At 42.4% G+C, this 17,162-nt stretch overlaps 1 protein-coding gene across 2 annotated transcripts in view; it reads left to right on the top strand.

The window, feature by feature from the left end:
• Positions 1 to 12,824, top strand: part of grm3 (glutamate receptor, metabotropic 3) — a 54,216-nt gene extending 41,392 nt beyond the window's left edge. For both annotated transcript variants that reach the window (XM_058645391.1, XM_058645390.1), the window contains 7 exons: positions 4,528 to 4,770; positions 4,896 to 5,085; positions 6,875 to 7,184; positions 7,739 to 7,932; positions 8,299 to 8,431; positions 11,278 to 11,458; positions 12,102 to 12,824. In XM_058645391.1, coding sequence (XP_058501374.1) covers positions 4,528 to 4,770; positions 4,896 to 5,085; positions 6,875 to 7,184; positions 7,739 to 7,932; positions 8,299 to 8,431; positions 11,278 to 11,458; positions 12,102 to 12,178 — 1,328 coding nt within the window. In that variant the 3' untranslated portion in view covers positions 12,179 to 12,824. The remainder of the gene's footprint in view (positions 1 to 4,527; positions 4,771 to 4,895; positions 5,086 to 6,874; positions 7,185 to 7,738; positions 7,933 to 8,298; positions 8,432 to 11,277; positions 11,459 to 12,101) is intronic.
• Positions 12,825 to 17,162: the final 4,338 nt, after the last annotated feature.

The raw sequence follows: 17,162 nt of genomic DNA, 5'->3' as shown, positions 1-17,162 counted from the left end.
GTCGCAACAGCTTTTATGAAAGGGGGAGGAGTCTGGGACAACAAGCCTCGCTCTGGTTGGACATGAGGGTAAACGAAAACACAAACCAGTAACACAAAACAACGGCACAATTTGAATGCAGTAGCTGGTGTAGGTAATAATTTCAATACTTTACACTAAACTGTGAAGATTGCACCTGGATACTCATATACATTGGTTTACAGAGCACTGTACCATATACATCAGATATCTGTATATGGTACAGACAGTCCTTGTTTGCAGAGGATGAATCCTACATCTTACTTTTAAATATCTTTTTATCACCTGTGGGTCAAACTGAGCCAGCTGAGGTTCAGTGACAGAGCAGGTCATCGTCCAAGTGGAAGATCCTGGCCCTGGTAGCCTGCATGCTGATGTGATAATAAGTGGAGAGGGTTGTGTCAGTAACAGCATCTGATGATAAATCTAAAGTATGTCAAAGCAACAATGCGGACAGGGAAAATGTGCAGCGGTGACTCCTGTGGGAGCAGCTGGACGAAAAAAAACACTTCATTCATCCACGTAAATGTCTCAACATCAACCCAAGGGACCAAGTTTTGCACCTATGCTCATGAATCCAAGAGGATGAACTGTAATGATCTTTGTGATGATTGTTTTTCTCCACCTCCAACTGAATAACCATGGTATTATGTACTTATGTACAATTATCTGTGCCACTTATCCTCTCATAGGGGGGAAATGATCCCAGCTGACACACAGTAAGAGGCCGGGTTCACTCTGGACAGGTCACAGTCCATCACAGGACACTTTAGAGTCTGCATTTTCATTTTGTCTTGGCTTTTCCAGCTGTTCTGGGCTGTGGTGCTATTTTTACACGTCTTAGCTCATGCCACTCATGTAGAGGACTGGGCTGACTCACTGCTGACCTTTTTTCTTTTTTTTTTTGCTTAACAACAGTTCAGGGTTCAATTAAGCCCCAATGAGATGGGCACAGAAACCTGTGGAGGTATGCGTCAAACTGGTGGCCCGGGGGCCAAATGTGGCCCTCCAATCGATTACATGTGGCCCGCCCACCACTGTGCGGTGAGGTGATGGAATAGAGACCCAATATAAGGATAAATGTATTTGCCGGCAATATTTTTATAATAGTAATAAGACATTCGGTTGTAATCATTGCTTTATTAAATGTATTACACTCAACATGAAATGACATGTATTTAAGCTGTTTTAATCACAATTATCCTCGTCATTTTTTGCTAAATTTTCAATTTAATTCTCTGTTTTTGTTCATCATAAATATGTTTTTATTGTGAATCATTTTATATCAAAACAAGCACTTTTACTTTGTCTTATATCATAATAAACATCTTATATTGCCCACCGGCTATAAATAGTTGTTTTTTCCACTTTTTTCCCTCTATGTGGGCCCCCTGCTTGACCAGACTAGATGCTCATTGGCCCCCAGGTGATTTGAGTTTGACACCGCTGATCTAATGCTAGCTATAGGGCTGGGTGATGGAAAAAAAATCTCATCACAATATACTTTTTGAACAAATGATACTACCTAATGATACTGATGTTATCATACAGCTACACCTTAGTGTTAAGTTCAAATCTAAATCCTTTGTTCTCTGAACCTCAGTGTTGAGGAGAATAGTTGGCGTCCCTCAGTCAAGGACCTGGCGTGTCTGTATCAGCGCTCTGCAGTCACTCGAGTCTCGGTGGCCTTCTCTAACTTGCACCCTCATACACTTTCCTGATAAGCCGCTCTGTCATGTCAGCAAGGTCGCTGATGTTGGCCAAAGGAAGGACTTGTCAACGCTCCTGGTCTGTGTGATGTTTGAGGAAAGTCAAGGACAACACAGCGTCTGTGGGTTAACGTTGTTATCTCTTTAGTCAGTATTAGACATAATTACCACATGCAGCTAATTAGACTTCAGCATACATCGAAGGTCCTAATAAGATGCAGTTATGATAATCAGCGAGTGGCAAAGTGTTTCTGCGAGTGTGTATGGGTTTGTGAAAGGATGAGGACCCGCTTGTCTCGCTGCTCCCTGTTAATAACAGACTTTATTATCTGTCAACTTGCAGTATAATGGATTCATATCTCATCTTTGCCAAAGATATTATCAGCACCGTCTTATTGAAATCATATTCATTTAGCTGTCACCTACAACATTTATCCCCAAATTCCAAAGACTTGACACTTAGAATTTCCTGCAACCATCGGAAGAAGCAGCGAGATAGACGGTTGGGTTGTCTCTGTGATTTATGGATTTCATAAACCATAAACCCCCCTCTGCTGTCATCTGACACACCATTCTTCTCTGACGCCAGGCTTTCACAACAATAGCACAGCTTTAGCCCTTGTCACTGTTGGATCTGCACACACACGCACACACAAACAATACAGCTAAGCGTCTGGTCAGAGTTCCATCATCACGGCCGACCACAGCGATGCCTTAACCATCACACTGTCCAGCAAAACTACACACTTTTATCTGCAACCTGTATATTCCTTTCACTGATCCCATCAAGCTGAAAGATACATTAAGGCTGTTTTTCTTGAGATTTGTCAAACCAGTGATGTTGCTGCGATAACTGCCTGATACAAAATAAAAAGCCCAGACAACATGACATAATCCCACTCATAGAATTTTAAAATCGAGTAGAATTAAATTAGCCCAGCTAACTCCAGACTCCATCTCAATCTCATTTGCGATTGAGTATGGGCTGTCAAGGCTGTAGTCCAGTGAAACAAGGAAAACTCAGTTCAGGCCCAGTCATTGATACATAAATTCTGAACAAATCATGTAGTTGATCGTGTTCTAGTGCACTTTTAGCAATGAAATGTAAATACAACATTTCACCATTTGATTCATGGCATTTTGGAGGAAGCTGAGTGTAGTCACCTCCGACTTGACTTACAAACGCAGATGAAAATGCTTTTTTGTCAGTCAGACCAACGATCCAGAGAACGGAGAACATGTCAAATGTGGTTGTTTTCCAGGAGCGACGGCTTTCTATGGCGTCTAACAACATTTTGCCCGGGGGCGCTCCGAGGAGGAAGTTGCTTAAAATGGAAGCAACAGCTGAGTCGAAAGACAGCTACTCTTCGGTGGCCGCCATGTTTGTGATTAGTTCCATATTTAGGAGATTGTGAAGTTGAGGCGAAATCAAATCTCTGGCAGCTCATCATCATGAAGATTACAGTGCGGAAACACATCTGACATGTCAGCTTCATCAACTGATATCACAGCAGCACAACTGCCTTCAGTTGCTACCAATTCACATCACTTGTACTTGTATAGCACCAAGTCATAACATACATTATTTTAAAGGCACCAAGCCATCGTCTGAGCAGTCAACCGTGACCGACAGGGTAAAAACCTGACTTTATAAAAAAGTGATTTTTATGTACAATTATCCCTAAAAGCAGGAAAAGGTGTAAATGAACAGTTATTTACCATGTGTGATCCACTGTGCCAAGGGACTTTCATAATTTCCTTTGGGGATTATGTGATGTTATATGACTATAGTGGGCGTGACAAGATGGCGTAACCGTGGTACTGCAATAACCGCAACAGCCCTGAGGCACATTGGAGTCTATGCAGCTGGGCAGTGATGACCAAGAGCCTCGTTATACACTGAAGAGTGATGCTTTGTGAGGCGAGCATATGCTGCACTCTCCCCAGCCACATCATCATGTGACAGCAGCGTATAACACGCCGCTCTGTCTGTGCGGCGTGTCAACAGCTCAGAGTTGATTGCCTTGCTGCGAGGACAGAAGTCGCACTGGAGCAGTGACACACACTTTGTCTAAGTCAGAACAACCCAGTGTCAGCACTGGCAAGTCCAACGCTGCATGTATCGAATCAAAATCCTCAGTCCAGACGCTTTTGTCCTTGTCTTTTGGTCGTTGCCTTTTTATGGTTTCCGCATCCTGCCAATTTTACAATCTCTTCTGTTCCTGGGTCCTCAGGGTAGATGGTAATCCTTTCATAACAACTTGTATACAAACCAATTTGGAAGTTTCTGCAGCATACCTCCCTCACATAAGAGACCCAGAGGCTAATTCTATCAATGTGTGGGTAGCTATAGCGCTGTCCAGGGATTCAGTCTTCTGCTTTCATGCCTATGACTTTATGGGCAGTTTGTTAATGATGCATTTGGTGATAAACTTTCTGAGACTAGATTTTCGAGCAATTTTTGTCCCTATGTGGCCCAAGGGAAGGACGGGGGGCCATTGATACACACAGACATCACTAAGCATACCAGGCATTTATAGCCTCTTAGCCAATACTTTTGGAACCGGCTGGTCCTCACTAATGAAAACACTATTGTAATGTCCTTTACTGTCTGTTCTGAACTCCAGAGGTTTAATTGACCAAGGCTTATTGTCTGTGTCCTTTCTGCTGCTTTTTCAAGAGGCATCAAGGAGACATCAATGAAATGATTGTTTGTGAATGTCGAGGTTTAATCTCCTTTTCCGTTTCGTCTTATCACTTTCTTTCATTTTTCTCCTTCATCACCTCCCACCACCTCCAGCCCCTTTCGCTCCACCAGGCAGTGAGACAACAGTCAAGTTTGATACCCAGGGGGACGGCATGGGCCGATACAATATCTTCAGCTACCAGCGCTCTGGTGATCGTTATGGTTACGTGCCGGTAGGCGAATGGGCTGAGACCCTGAGTTTGAGCAGTGATCTGATTCACTGGCCAAGAGAAGCGGTGCCCACCTCGCAGTGCAGCGACCCCTGTGAGCGTAATGAGATGAAGAAAATGCAGGCAGGTAGGGGACTGAATTCCGACAATGTTCTTTTTCGTCACAGCAACATATCAAGCGACATGTGCCTTTTTGGAAGAAAAAAAAATCTCACACTGTCACACTCTGCTGCTCATATTCCTGTTTCCCAGGTGAGTACTGCTGCTGGATCTGCACAGCCTGTGAGCCTCATGAATACCTGGCTGATGAGTTCACCTGCTCGCCCTGTGCTCCCGGCCAGTGGCCCACTGACGACCTGACATCCTGTTACGACCTACCCGAGGACTATATAATGTGGGAGGATGCTTGGGCCATTGGTCCAATTACTGTTGCCTGTGTAGGGTGAGTGATAAAGGGCTGTCAACATGGTGTCAGTTTCTCACTATCCTCAAAGGTCCGTGTGTTCAGTGAAGGCTGGGATGTTTCAAGGTAACTGTTTGTCAGACACTGGATTTACCAGGCATCTACTCGGAAGACTCTAAAGTATAACACATTTAAAGAGCAAAGATGGTGATTTTTTCTAGCCATTTCAAAACCACAGGGGCAAAAGTGTCAATTATGGATTGTGTTTACTTGGTTCATACCCAAGCTGCAATTGTTAGCATGTCATACGCATCGCTAGAAATGGATATAAAAATCAGTGGAGCCTACTCTGTGTCCATTTTTCCTCATTTGTGGATGTGTTTTGACAGCTTATGTATATGTACCAAACAGATGAAACAAAGCAGTACTACTGGACAATACAAGGCAGCAATGTAGCAAATAGTTCAAGGGAGGCGACCATAGGACATGAGGAAGGCATTTCAACAATGGCAAATTTTGAGAGCGTCTTTGCCTTCATTCAAATTACCAGGCTGAAAGTGACTCATATCCAGTTTTTTTCTGATGTGACTCAGATTAAATTTTATTTTATTTTCAGGTCACTTCAATGTGTGGTCATAAATCAGATATACTGTGTACCTGATATGTGTCAATGCAAACAGTCGTTAGAATCCATGCACGCATGCACAGTGTTGACATCATCAATCTACATCATCGCAGCAGAGCAACAAAATCAAACAATAATGGAAGACGATGTCATCCTTTACAGCTCATTTTTATCCACAATTGCATTGCATTATCCTCTGTTTCCAAATTTACCGTAAGGTAAATCTTCCACGAGGCAAATACTGACTGGACTCAGAAATCTGATGTTTTCTGCTGCTGACATATGCATGTGTGAAGTTTGGCCTTGTTTAGACTGCAGCCCAAATTGGGTTTGCAAGGTTTTTGGTTAAAGGCGACATAGAATGCTTGTATCACACATATATGTTAGTTATGGAGGTCTACTTACATATATTAACTTGTTTTCATGATTAAAAACCTCCTAATCGCTGCAAACGAGCCGATCAAAATATCTCCTCGCTGACGCTCTCGTCAGCCGCGCTGTTTCAGACCAAACAGTTGCTGTGATTGGCCAGCCAACGAGAGCTTTCCTACTGTCCTGTGATTGGCCAGGTACCTGGAAGTGACGTAATAGATAGGCCAGCGCTCAGATACACAGCTCCCCCTCTGGCACGGTGGATGCTCTGCATCTCAGCAGCTACAACGAGACTAGTTCTTCTTCTTCTTCTGCGGTTGAATGTACGCAACCGGATGTGCCCGGACTAGTGCCCGCACCGGGAGGCGCTACGGTGGTGAGGATTTCTGATGACGACATCAAATTAAGGAAGTGTCGATCCGCTTCGCAGAGCCCAGGAAAACAATACAACCCTATTTTCTCAGCAGTGGCTGAACTGTTTGTTCTGAAACTTTAGGGTTTCATAAACGAGGTAATGACGCAGATACACACAAAAACGCAGCGTTAATTGGAGCTTCCGGTCTATGTCACCTTCAAGTATCTGGTGCATATGTATATACTACAGGCAACACATCTTACCATCCTCCGACTGTATAAAAATGAAGATTAAATAACCCTGATACATGCCCATCTCAATTTGGTGACATCATTAACGTTGTGACATAATGCCCAGTTGTGACTGTGGTTATTACACCATCAAACACGTGTTTACCAGTTTATAAGCGTCTTACAAATTTTGACTTCCTGAAATTCCTATCTGCCTGTCTGCATAACATACCTTCCTGTCTCTAGGTTCATGTGCACCGGCCTGGTGTTCTGGGTGTTTGTACGAAACAACAACACACCGCTGGTGAAAGCCTCAGGCAGGGAGCTGTGTTACATTCTTCTCTCGGGGGTCTTCATGTCCTACGCCATGACTTTCCTCTTCTTAGCCAAACCATCTCCTGCCATCTGTGCTCTACGTCGCCTCGGCCTGGGCACATCATTTGCTGTCTGCTACTCTGCCCTCCTCACCAAAACCAACAGAATTGCCCGGATATTCAGTGGTGTGAAAGACGGAGCGGGTGCAACGAGGCCACGCTTCATTAGCCCGTCCTCTCAGGTCAGTGAATGCAGCATTATATTCATGCACATGCATCAGTGAGTGTGATGGACATGTCTTGACTTTAAAGTTTAACTAAAGCCCAAACCACTTTTTCCAAGTGTAAACCAGTGTATATGGGTATCAAGACTGTGTCATTGGTACACACTTTCGTCAAATAATGTCCAATCAGCAAGAGGCGTGTTGTTCCAGACTCCTCCCACATTTATTAACACTGGAGTTGTCGCTTCATTTCCTTTCTCTCTTCACCTCTTGAAGCGTGGTGTAAGCCATTGAGAAGCTTGATGCACAGAGCACCTCGTTAGTGGAGGGATTTTCCACTTCTTGGCATTTTTCAATATCAGGCATTGGGCAGAGTTAGAAGATTCATGGATGTTGTGAAGGACACAAGGACAGCTGGTATAACGGAAGAGGAAACAAGGGCTAGGGCAAGATGGAGGTAGATGATCCACTGTGGCGACCCCTAAAGGGAGATGCTGAAAGAAGAAGTCATTAGGCTTCAGAAGAGGGGGTTTAGTTACCCTTTAACATTCTCTTGTCCATTTTTTTTCCAGGTGTTTATCTGTCTGAGCCTAATCTCCGTTCAGTTAGTGATGGTGTCAGTGTGGCTGCTGCTGGAGGTTCCAGGTACACGGCGCTTCACGTTGCCAGAGCGACGGCAGACTGTCATCCTCAAGTGCAACGTACGCGACTCCAGTATGTTGCTGTCACTGGGATACGACGTGCTCCTGGTCATCCTGTGTACTGTGTAAGTGAGTCGCAGCTGTTAGCGCTGCATGAAAGCCGCCATCTTAAGTGATTTGTGTCTGCTTCATTGGCTTCATTGTGTTTTAAGCCTGGGACAAATGGTGATTCAAAGACCTTATCAAGGTGGTGTTTGAGGCACCAGTGACTAATACACTTTTCCCCCCAACATGTGCCAACCCGAGGCAGCATAGTGGCTTTTTAATAATATTTTGCCTTGAGCTAATTGTTAAGATGGTATGTCCCAGGCCTTAGAGGTTAAAAAAACCTTCAAATGATGTATCTATTTCATCATATTTCAGAGGTTGTAGGTGTTGATGCTTTTCCTCATGGTGTATGCCTGATCAGAACCATGACTCTCTTCCTCTAGGTATGCCTTCAAGACCAGGAAGTGCCCAGAGAACTTCAACGAGGCCAAGTTCATTGGATTCACCATGTATACCACCTGCATCATTTGGCTGGCCTTTCTCCCCATCTTTTATGTTACATCAAGCGACTACAGGGTACAGACACACTCACACATACTCAAGAACAAATGTTTATTTCTGTGTTCTTACAATCCTAAAAGAGAAGTTTAACTTTTTGTAAAAGTTATTTATTACCACCACGTAGGAGGTTATGTCTTAATCAGTATGGGTTTATCTGTACGTTTGTTGAAGGATCAATCTGATTTTCTTGTGATGGATGGGTGATCTCTATTATAGTGGGCAAACTTCTTAAAAATGATCTCAACAACAAATTTTTATCTGGGTCTGAACCAGATTACGGCCATGGCTGCAATTTAAATTGGTTGGTCATGTACAGTCGAGGAATCGTGATTATATTGGACCATGGATGTTAAAGATGGAGCTGCCGGGCAGGAAGAAAGAGGAAGACCACAGAGAAGGTTCATGGATGTTGAGCGCTGCTACTGCACCACTGAAAAAATGACACGACTAAACCATAAAGACAGAGACAAGAAAAAGAAAAAGCTATACTGCAGAATTTAAACTGCAAATTATAAGGTACGCAGCCGAAAATGGTAACCAAGCAGGAAGAAAGTTTGGAGTGAGTGAAAAACTTGTCAGGGACGACTGGCAAAAAGCAGAGGTAACTCTTACTTCTATGAAAAAATCAGAGAAGGCTAATCGAGGGGCTGAAAGCGCGATGGCCAGAGCTGGATGAACGAGTCCACAAATGGGTTCTTGAACAGCGCGCTGCTGGAAGGGGCTTATCAACCATGCAGTTACGTCACTTACGTCAACCAATGTCAGCTGAGATGGGCTCCAGCGGCCCTCATATGGAGGATAAAGTGGTAGACAATGAATTAATGAATTAATGAATGTCTGTATGTCAAACTACTCTATTATTAATCCTCACTGACCTTCAGGGACCAGTTTTTGTCCCCCTGTGTGTCTCCTTAATGTTGATTAATCCAAGTGTGCACACAGAGCAGTCAGGCAGGTGCACAGGTGTCGTGTGAGCTTGAAGCTGCACAGTAACAGAGTGACAAACTGCTGACACATGTTCACTTTTGATGCTTTAGCTTCAGTGTTCACCTGATCCATACAAATCTAGAGCATACACACATTTTTTATCTTAGGCACACAATTCCACACACAGACAGCAGTGTATACAAGGGTGCTGATGCTAGACCAGGCCCCACACACACACACACACACGTCTCTCGGTCTGTCTGTCTGTCTCTTGATTAAAATAAGGATTTATTTGGTTAATTCCCTATTTAATGTTATTTATTTCTTTACCTTATTTCTTTTCTCCTTTGTTGTGATTGCTGGCAAAGAACATTGTCGGAATTCAGTCCCCTACCTGCCTGCACATTTCCTCAACGTGGGACAGATAAAGGATTGTTTTATTTTATCTTAATCTGGCTTTAAGATGAGTGAAGTGAAAGTATAACATCACCAGCATGACAAGAACCCACTCACACACAAGTATGATGTATTTACGTAGAGGAGGAGATGTTACGTTAAAGAGTTTCCTGCTGTTGGCAGTTTTTACAGCACTGTGATTTTTATGACTTGCTATTATACGACTGCAACGGCGATCTTTGACACTTAATGGAGCTGCTTGTAAGACATTGATCGTATTAAGTCATTAAATGACCATGTTATGTCAACTGAGATTAAGGAAACATGTTCAAATCTCACTCCTTTGACTGCACACGCTTAAACGTGCCTCAGTTTTCGTTAGTTTTCATTAACTATAATAACCTTGGTGCAGGATTGGTTCAACAAACTTACACAGGAGATGGCACAGAATGAAAGGTGGCGGTGGTGTTTGAGAGGATTGTATACTTTCACCCTTCCTCTGAATCTTTTGTACAGAAAATGGCCATAGGACTATAAATTCAACAATTCATCTTAGAATGTGTTGAGTTCTTGCGCTCGTATGGGGAAGTGGAGTTTTAAACCTTTGATTTAGAGACATTCGGCTACACTGAATTTCATCTTCTCATATCTTTTCAAGGTGATAATTTGCCAAGTGGCTTCTCATATTACTCAGATTCCCCATCGTGTGGGTCATTGCAGTCTGGCAGTGTCTGCAAATTGGTTTTTGTTTTTCTCCTTTCTCATTTCTTGACCCATATCATCCGAAATGCTTCCCCACTACATCAGATGAAAAAAGCTGCTGTAACATGCTCTTTTCTTTAACACCGTTCCACCATGTTCACCATACAAACTGTGTAGAGCAGGGGTGGGCAATTATTTTCCCTAAGGGGCCACATGAGGGACAAAAAGGGGCGGGCCAAATTTGAATTAACTTTAATTTAATTTTATCTCTTTTATCTAAAAAAAAAAGCAGTAAATTGTATTGTTTTGGTGTAAATTTGGCAGCATACAATAATACACACAATAAACACAATTACTAAACAACTTTATTAAAAATATCAAATTACTACACTATATAATGAATACTATTGTACTATTACGCCGTATGCCCCCCTGACGCAGCTCTCCCCATTTGTCCAGGCTTGGAATCCCCAAGACAAATTTCTACTAAGAGAGACGGTAAAATCAGAAAGAATGGATTTAAAACTACCACTGAGATACTGTTGACAAGTTTTTTTTATCGCCAACACAGTTATATTGTCACTTTACAGGCCTCATTCTCTGTGTGTGTGTGTGTGTAGATAAATTGGTTGGTTACCTAAGGCATTTATATAATGTATATTAAAAACTGGATTTATTATATTTTCTCAAAGTGCCTTTGAAAAAATGTTCATTATTGCAGATTACTATCATCAAATTAGCACTTAATGGCAATTACTTTGCTCTACATTAGCATTAGCAGGATTTATCCATCATAAGTAATGAGTGTCTCCTCGTTCTCCTCCTGTCGTGTGCAGGTTCAGACCACCACGATGTGCATCTCAGTGAGCCTGAGTGGCTTTGTGGTGCTGGGCTGCATGTTTGCACCGAAGGTCCATATCATCATGTTCCAGCCCCAGAAGAATGTGACCAGTCACAGGCTTAACCTCAATCGCTTCAGTGTCAGCGGGGCTGCCACCACCACGTATGCGTCTCATGGTAAGTTACACACCGTTACCCGTCGTATTTTGCTTTAATTGTGACAAAACTAGGCAACACATGAACCCAGTCATTCCCGAACACTGGCTCAGGACCAGGGAGGTTCATGACTGAGGAGGCACTGACTGCTCTGGAGTCGGATGTACAAATATATGAACCCAAAATAGAAGATTATATTTCAATTTTGACCTTAATTGAAACATTAATTATGCTTTAATCACTTCCATACTGTTCAACAATACAAACAACATATCGGTCATTCTCCATGGAAGTGCACCGTGAACTCTGACACCGGTTCTGAACATTTAAATTGCTGCACCTGCTGCCAACATGGCGGTTCATAGAATCATGTGATATGCAGAGCTCTATTGACAGTGGGTGGGCCTGAGGCTTGGCTAATAACAAGCACCAGGTATCAGGTACTGTCCCTTATTGGAGTAGAGTCAAGTTGGGTTGAGCTGGGCCGAACCAAATCGTGCTAGAACTGTAGAGTGGAAAAGCGCCATAAGAAGCACTAGCTTCCACCGCGTAACCCGAGTGTGAACCAGCCTACGACAAGTTTTATAAATGCGAGTTTAGTGAATGCGACAGATACAAGAAGAATAAGTGTTGACTGTGTGTTTCTTCTCATGTCTTTCCCCAGCTTCGGTCAGTGCCCACTACGTACCGACCGTGTGCAACGGGAGAGAAATAGTCGACTCCACCACGTCCTCTCTGTGACCACCTACAGTCCACTCATGAAATCTGCCCCTGCGACTGTTAGATTAACATCATCATCTCCATCCCCCTTAAACCTTCTCTCCTCATCTTACACACACACACAAACACACAGTGTTTACACTGTCCACATACAAACACGCACACACACACACACACACAAACAACCGTCCTTGTGGACTAGAACTGTATTGTTTCATAAATGTAGAAAGTGTGTTACTATAATTAAATTATTTTCTAGGGTTGTACATACATGGAATCCACATTGTTGTAAGTAGAGAAACAAAAGAACAAAAAAAAGTTTTTAGGGAGGAATTTTTGGAGCCTTTGTTTTTGATAGCTTTGTTATGACGCAGTGTAAATAGACATGTGCTTAATCATGGTAGAAGGGTGTGTGTGTGTGTCCCTCTCGGTCCGGATGCACATTTGTGGCTAAATGCTCGCCTCACCCGCAATATTCCACCAACTTTTTATTCTCATGCTTTTTTGTAGGTCTCATTGTTATAACCGTTTATCTGTACATTTGTATATTACACTACTGATGGTTCCAACAGCACAACGGTCTCGTGAATGTGGACAAAAAGCATAAACTGGAAAGAAAATAACGGCTGGAATGGACTTACAAACAAAAATCCATTGAACACAATGACTTAAGTGTCAGCGCCCAATTTTATGTTTGAGAATCTGCCTTTTCACATTCTGGTCAATATGATTTCTATCTTTGATCAGCGTAAAGAACTAATTTAAGCAATTTTTCTTTTCTTTTTTCAAGGAAAGTAGATTTTTGCTTTTGATACATTTTTCTATGTCTGATTCTGGAATCCCTTTATCTAAATGGCCATAGTGGCCAGTCATGTGTTCACCAAAGCAACTCTGTGTGCAGTGTGAAGTAGTGCTGCTGTAATGGCGAATAATAATAATAATAATAATAATAATAATAATAACAATAATAATAATAATGATAATAATAATAATAATAATAATAATAATAATAATAATAATTAATGGCAGGGGTGAAGTATTTATTTGGAGAGTTTTTGATCTGAATTAGTTGTCTCTTGCTTTGGTGAACACATGGTGAGTTTGTCCAACGACAGTGGGGTGGAAGCTTCTGTTTGTTTGGTTGGTTTTTCGTGCCCCACAGATATGGTGTTTGCTGATGTTTTGAATATGGCTATGTGCCTTAATGTATTTTGATAGTGCTTCAGCAAACGTTGTAAGAGATCATGTTTACATTACCAGCTCAGAATCCATGTTTGGTAGATGTAAATGTGACTTCAGTATAGAGTACATGTTTTATTTAAAGCCCCCACCAGTGTGTCTGCCATCCACCGCTTACCTGACGTGTTGAAACAGTGAGTGACACAAGAGGAGTTCCGGGGTTAAAAGGACTTCCTCCTCTTCCTCCTCCTCCTCCTCGTCCTCCACCCATTCTTTCCTCAGCCTGTGATTAAAAAAAATAAGACACCCATCACTGACTTTACATTTTTACAGCTCAGCAGCTCCAGTGAATGAAAGAATGGGAAGAGAAGCTCATATTCCATTAAGATGAAGTCATTGGCTCGGCAGCTTATTGAAGTGTGCAGTTTACGCTTGTGTTAAATGTGTTGACGCTGAGAGGCAGAGTCGAGCAGCTGGCTCCGGCAGTCCCACAGAGGCTCACAGGAGGAAGCAGAGCACACAGTGTCAGCTGCCGGCAGATCCCAGCTAACCAAAGGATGTTAGAGTAGAACTCATCTGCATATTCCACTCAGCACTTAACAGAACATACACACCCATCAGAGTCTCTGTTTGGGGCTGGAAATGTGACAGAGTCTCTGTGGAGTGACATCTGAGAGAAAAGGAGGAGAATAAATGACAAACAAAAAGGTTTAAACTAGTAACCTAAGTGATTTTACAGTGTGTTCAATTATTAAATTATTGTTAGACTCATGGTGACACACGACGGTGTTTCCCAAACCTCAAAGTTGCAACATCAACAAATGTCTTTTTGTCCCCAAACCATTACTACTACTATTTCTTTATTATGTGAAGCAAAGAAACCAGGACCTGAACATTTATTAGGCTTAGAAATCAAAGAACTTGTTTTAATTCTACTTTATTTGAAGCGCAGTGGAAAGAAAGTGGGAAATATTCACATTTCAGATGCTGAAGAATCTAAAAATGTCTTTTAATTTTAATCTCTTTTGTTGTATAAAAGGAAACTAGAAAATAATATCTGAGAATTTTAAAAACCTATTGTTATTCTGATTTCTTCGCATACGGAGCAAAGAAACCAGGAAATATTCACATTTAAAAAGCTGAGGAATCTAAAAAGTTATTGTAATTCTAATTTCTTTCTTGTATGGAACAAAGACACAAGGAATTATTCACATTTAACATGCTGACATATCTGAAAACATGTTTTAATTCTTGTTTCTTTGTTAAAAGGTGCGAAGACACCAGAAAAGTCATATTTATGAAGATGAAACATTTCCAAAATGTGTTTTGATTCTGATTTATTTGCTAAATGGAGAAAAAAACTGAAAATACTCACATTTTAGATGAAAAAAAATAGAAAATGTGTTTTAATTATTAAAAACAGCGCTCAAACTCATTAATCAATTATCAGAATAGATAGCTAAGTCAGTGATTGGTCATTGCAGCCCTATTGCACATACTGTAATGTGTCTAAATAATATAAAGTCTGACTATTATGCTTGATATTTTTCCATCAATACAAAGAAGCTGATGAACTTTTTTTTTTTTCGAGCCATCCACACTTTGGCACAGTCGGTCTCCTAACAGCACCATGTGATTATCACGCTGAACGACTGATTGAGAGAATTTTAGAGGATGCACCAAGACTAGTCGACCTACATTGGGGCTTGTGTGTTTAGGGCAGAGAGAGAGAGAGAGAGAGAGAGCAGAAGGCTGTTGCTGCTGCTGCTGCTGCTGCTGCTGCTGCTGCTGCTGCTGCTGCTGCTGCTGCTGCTGCTGCTGCTGCTGGATTATGTAAAGCACTCCCACAGCCCAGAAGTCACAGTGCTGCCATGGAAGCTCAAAGCATCTCCGAGATTCAGTTTTTGTGAGCAGAAAGCTTAGCCATTCACACAGTGGTCCTGCTCCCACAAGATACACCCCGCATGGCAGGTTGCTACGGACAACCACCGCCACATCCGCTGCTGGAATGTGTGTTTGTCTGCTTGGATAGGAGGGTGAGAGGAGAGGGTGAAAGAAGACGAATATAAAGAGGGAAACGGGGGTTTGCTGGTGGTGATTCAAATTGGCAGTGACTGATGAGATTTGGCTCAGTGAGGGCCTCGCACCGCTCTACTCACAGATTTTAATGGTTGCACAAATAGAGCACTTAACCCTGATTTTCTTCTCACTTAGTCCAGGGACTAGTCATGAACAACAGTCTCACACTCTTCCTCTGACCCTCTCCCTCTCAGTCCGCCTCAGCCCTTTAACCTCTCCCTCGCCAACTCTGTCTTTGCCACTGAGTCTCTGTCAGCCAGGATCACCAAGCAGCCAACACACGCTCTATGAAAAACGGCCGCGGTTTTCCCAGTTTAAAAAGTGAAGCCGCAGGAAGTAGCAATTACTGTAGCTGTTTGAATGGAAGTCGATGGGAAAATGAGCTTCTACTTCTCACTTGATTTATAAAGTCAATAAACATTTTCCTGAGGAGTTAATGGTCCCAGTCATTAGGGTTTCAGCTCTTAAATAGGACCTGAAGTCACTTTCGTAAATCATGTTCCCATTAAGAGGTAAATAGACAATAAAGCAGGGCACATGAGAGTGGACACCAGTGACTGACAGTCGTATTGCTCCGACTGAATGTGATGTCCGACTGTAAGACTAAGTCCATTTTTGCATATGGTTATATCTATATATATATATATAGAGATATACATAGCCACATTTGGGCCTGTGTCATACTTCCCTGTCCAAAGAGCACTGCTAGTGTTTACACTAAAGCTGCACGATATGGTTTTTTAAATCATATTGTGTTTTCTTTGACAGATATTCTCATTTTAACTCTAATTTTCATGAAAGAAAATATATAAGAAAATTTGAATGTTTCCATCATCAAACCAAACCTTTGGCCTTTGGTCAGATTGCAATTCCGATTAATTTGCAATCAGTCGTGCAGCCCTCGTGTATACGGCCGTGGTACTGTTCATACTAAACTGAGTGTAGTCCTCACATGGTTGGCCCCCCCCCCCCCCCCCCTCCTCATTTTATAATTTGAGCGATGATTGTAAATGTGTAGGTACCAGTGGACTTCTTGTCTTTGTTGTCTCTCTTGAACTGGACCACATGTTCTGTGTAGGTCTGCAAAGAGTCCACGGGTGACGACATTTACGTCACGCTGACCACAGTGGACTTTTACAGTATGACCCAGAACTTCCAGAATTCCTCAAATCTGGACGCCCAATACGGCACATCCCGTTGAGGGAGCCTTGAGGAGGCTGGGAAATTCTGCCAGGAAAATACTACATTGGCTTTCCACTAGATTACTGCATCCTATCATGACTCCATCTGGAAGCTTCATTAATTGGATTTACCCAAGAATAACCCTGTCAAACAACAACCCGTCAACAGCAGACATGGTTTCCTCTGTTCACTCTGTGCCAACTGCCATGTGCTCGACGAAAGGCTCTGTGCTGTTCAACAGAATGTGTGCTTGGCTCTCGAGGCTTAGAGACGAGACAGGATCTCTGTGGAATGAAATGAAGCTGAGGGAGTCAAAGCTGCAACTCTGGAACTGGCTGGACACAAAGCCATAGTTCCACTAGTTTATGATGCGTGCAATAATGAGGCTGTGATGACATCATAATAAATAACAACAAGCAAACGGCTGCTGCTTCTGTCTCGTGTCTGTCCGGCTCTTCAGCCGCGTGTGTACAGTCAGTAAATCTCAAGATAGATTTGTCTCTTTAGCGACATTAACAGCCCCTCACCACACACACACACACACACACACAGTCTGGTTTTCATG

Source organism: Solea solea, chromosome 12, assembly GCF_958295425.1.
Source record: "Solea solea chromosome 12, fSolSol10.1, whole genome shotgun sequence".
Taxonomy (NCBI): Eukaryota; Metazoa; Chordata; class Actinopteri; order Pleuronectiformes; family Soleidae; genus Solea; species Solea solea.
This window is presented reverse-complemented; position numbering and strand designations above follow the sequence as displayed.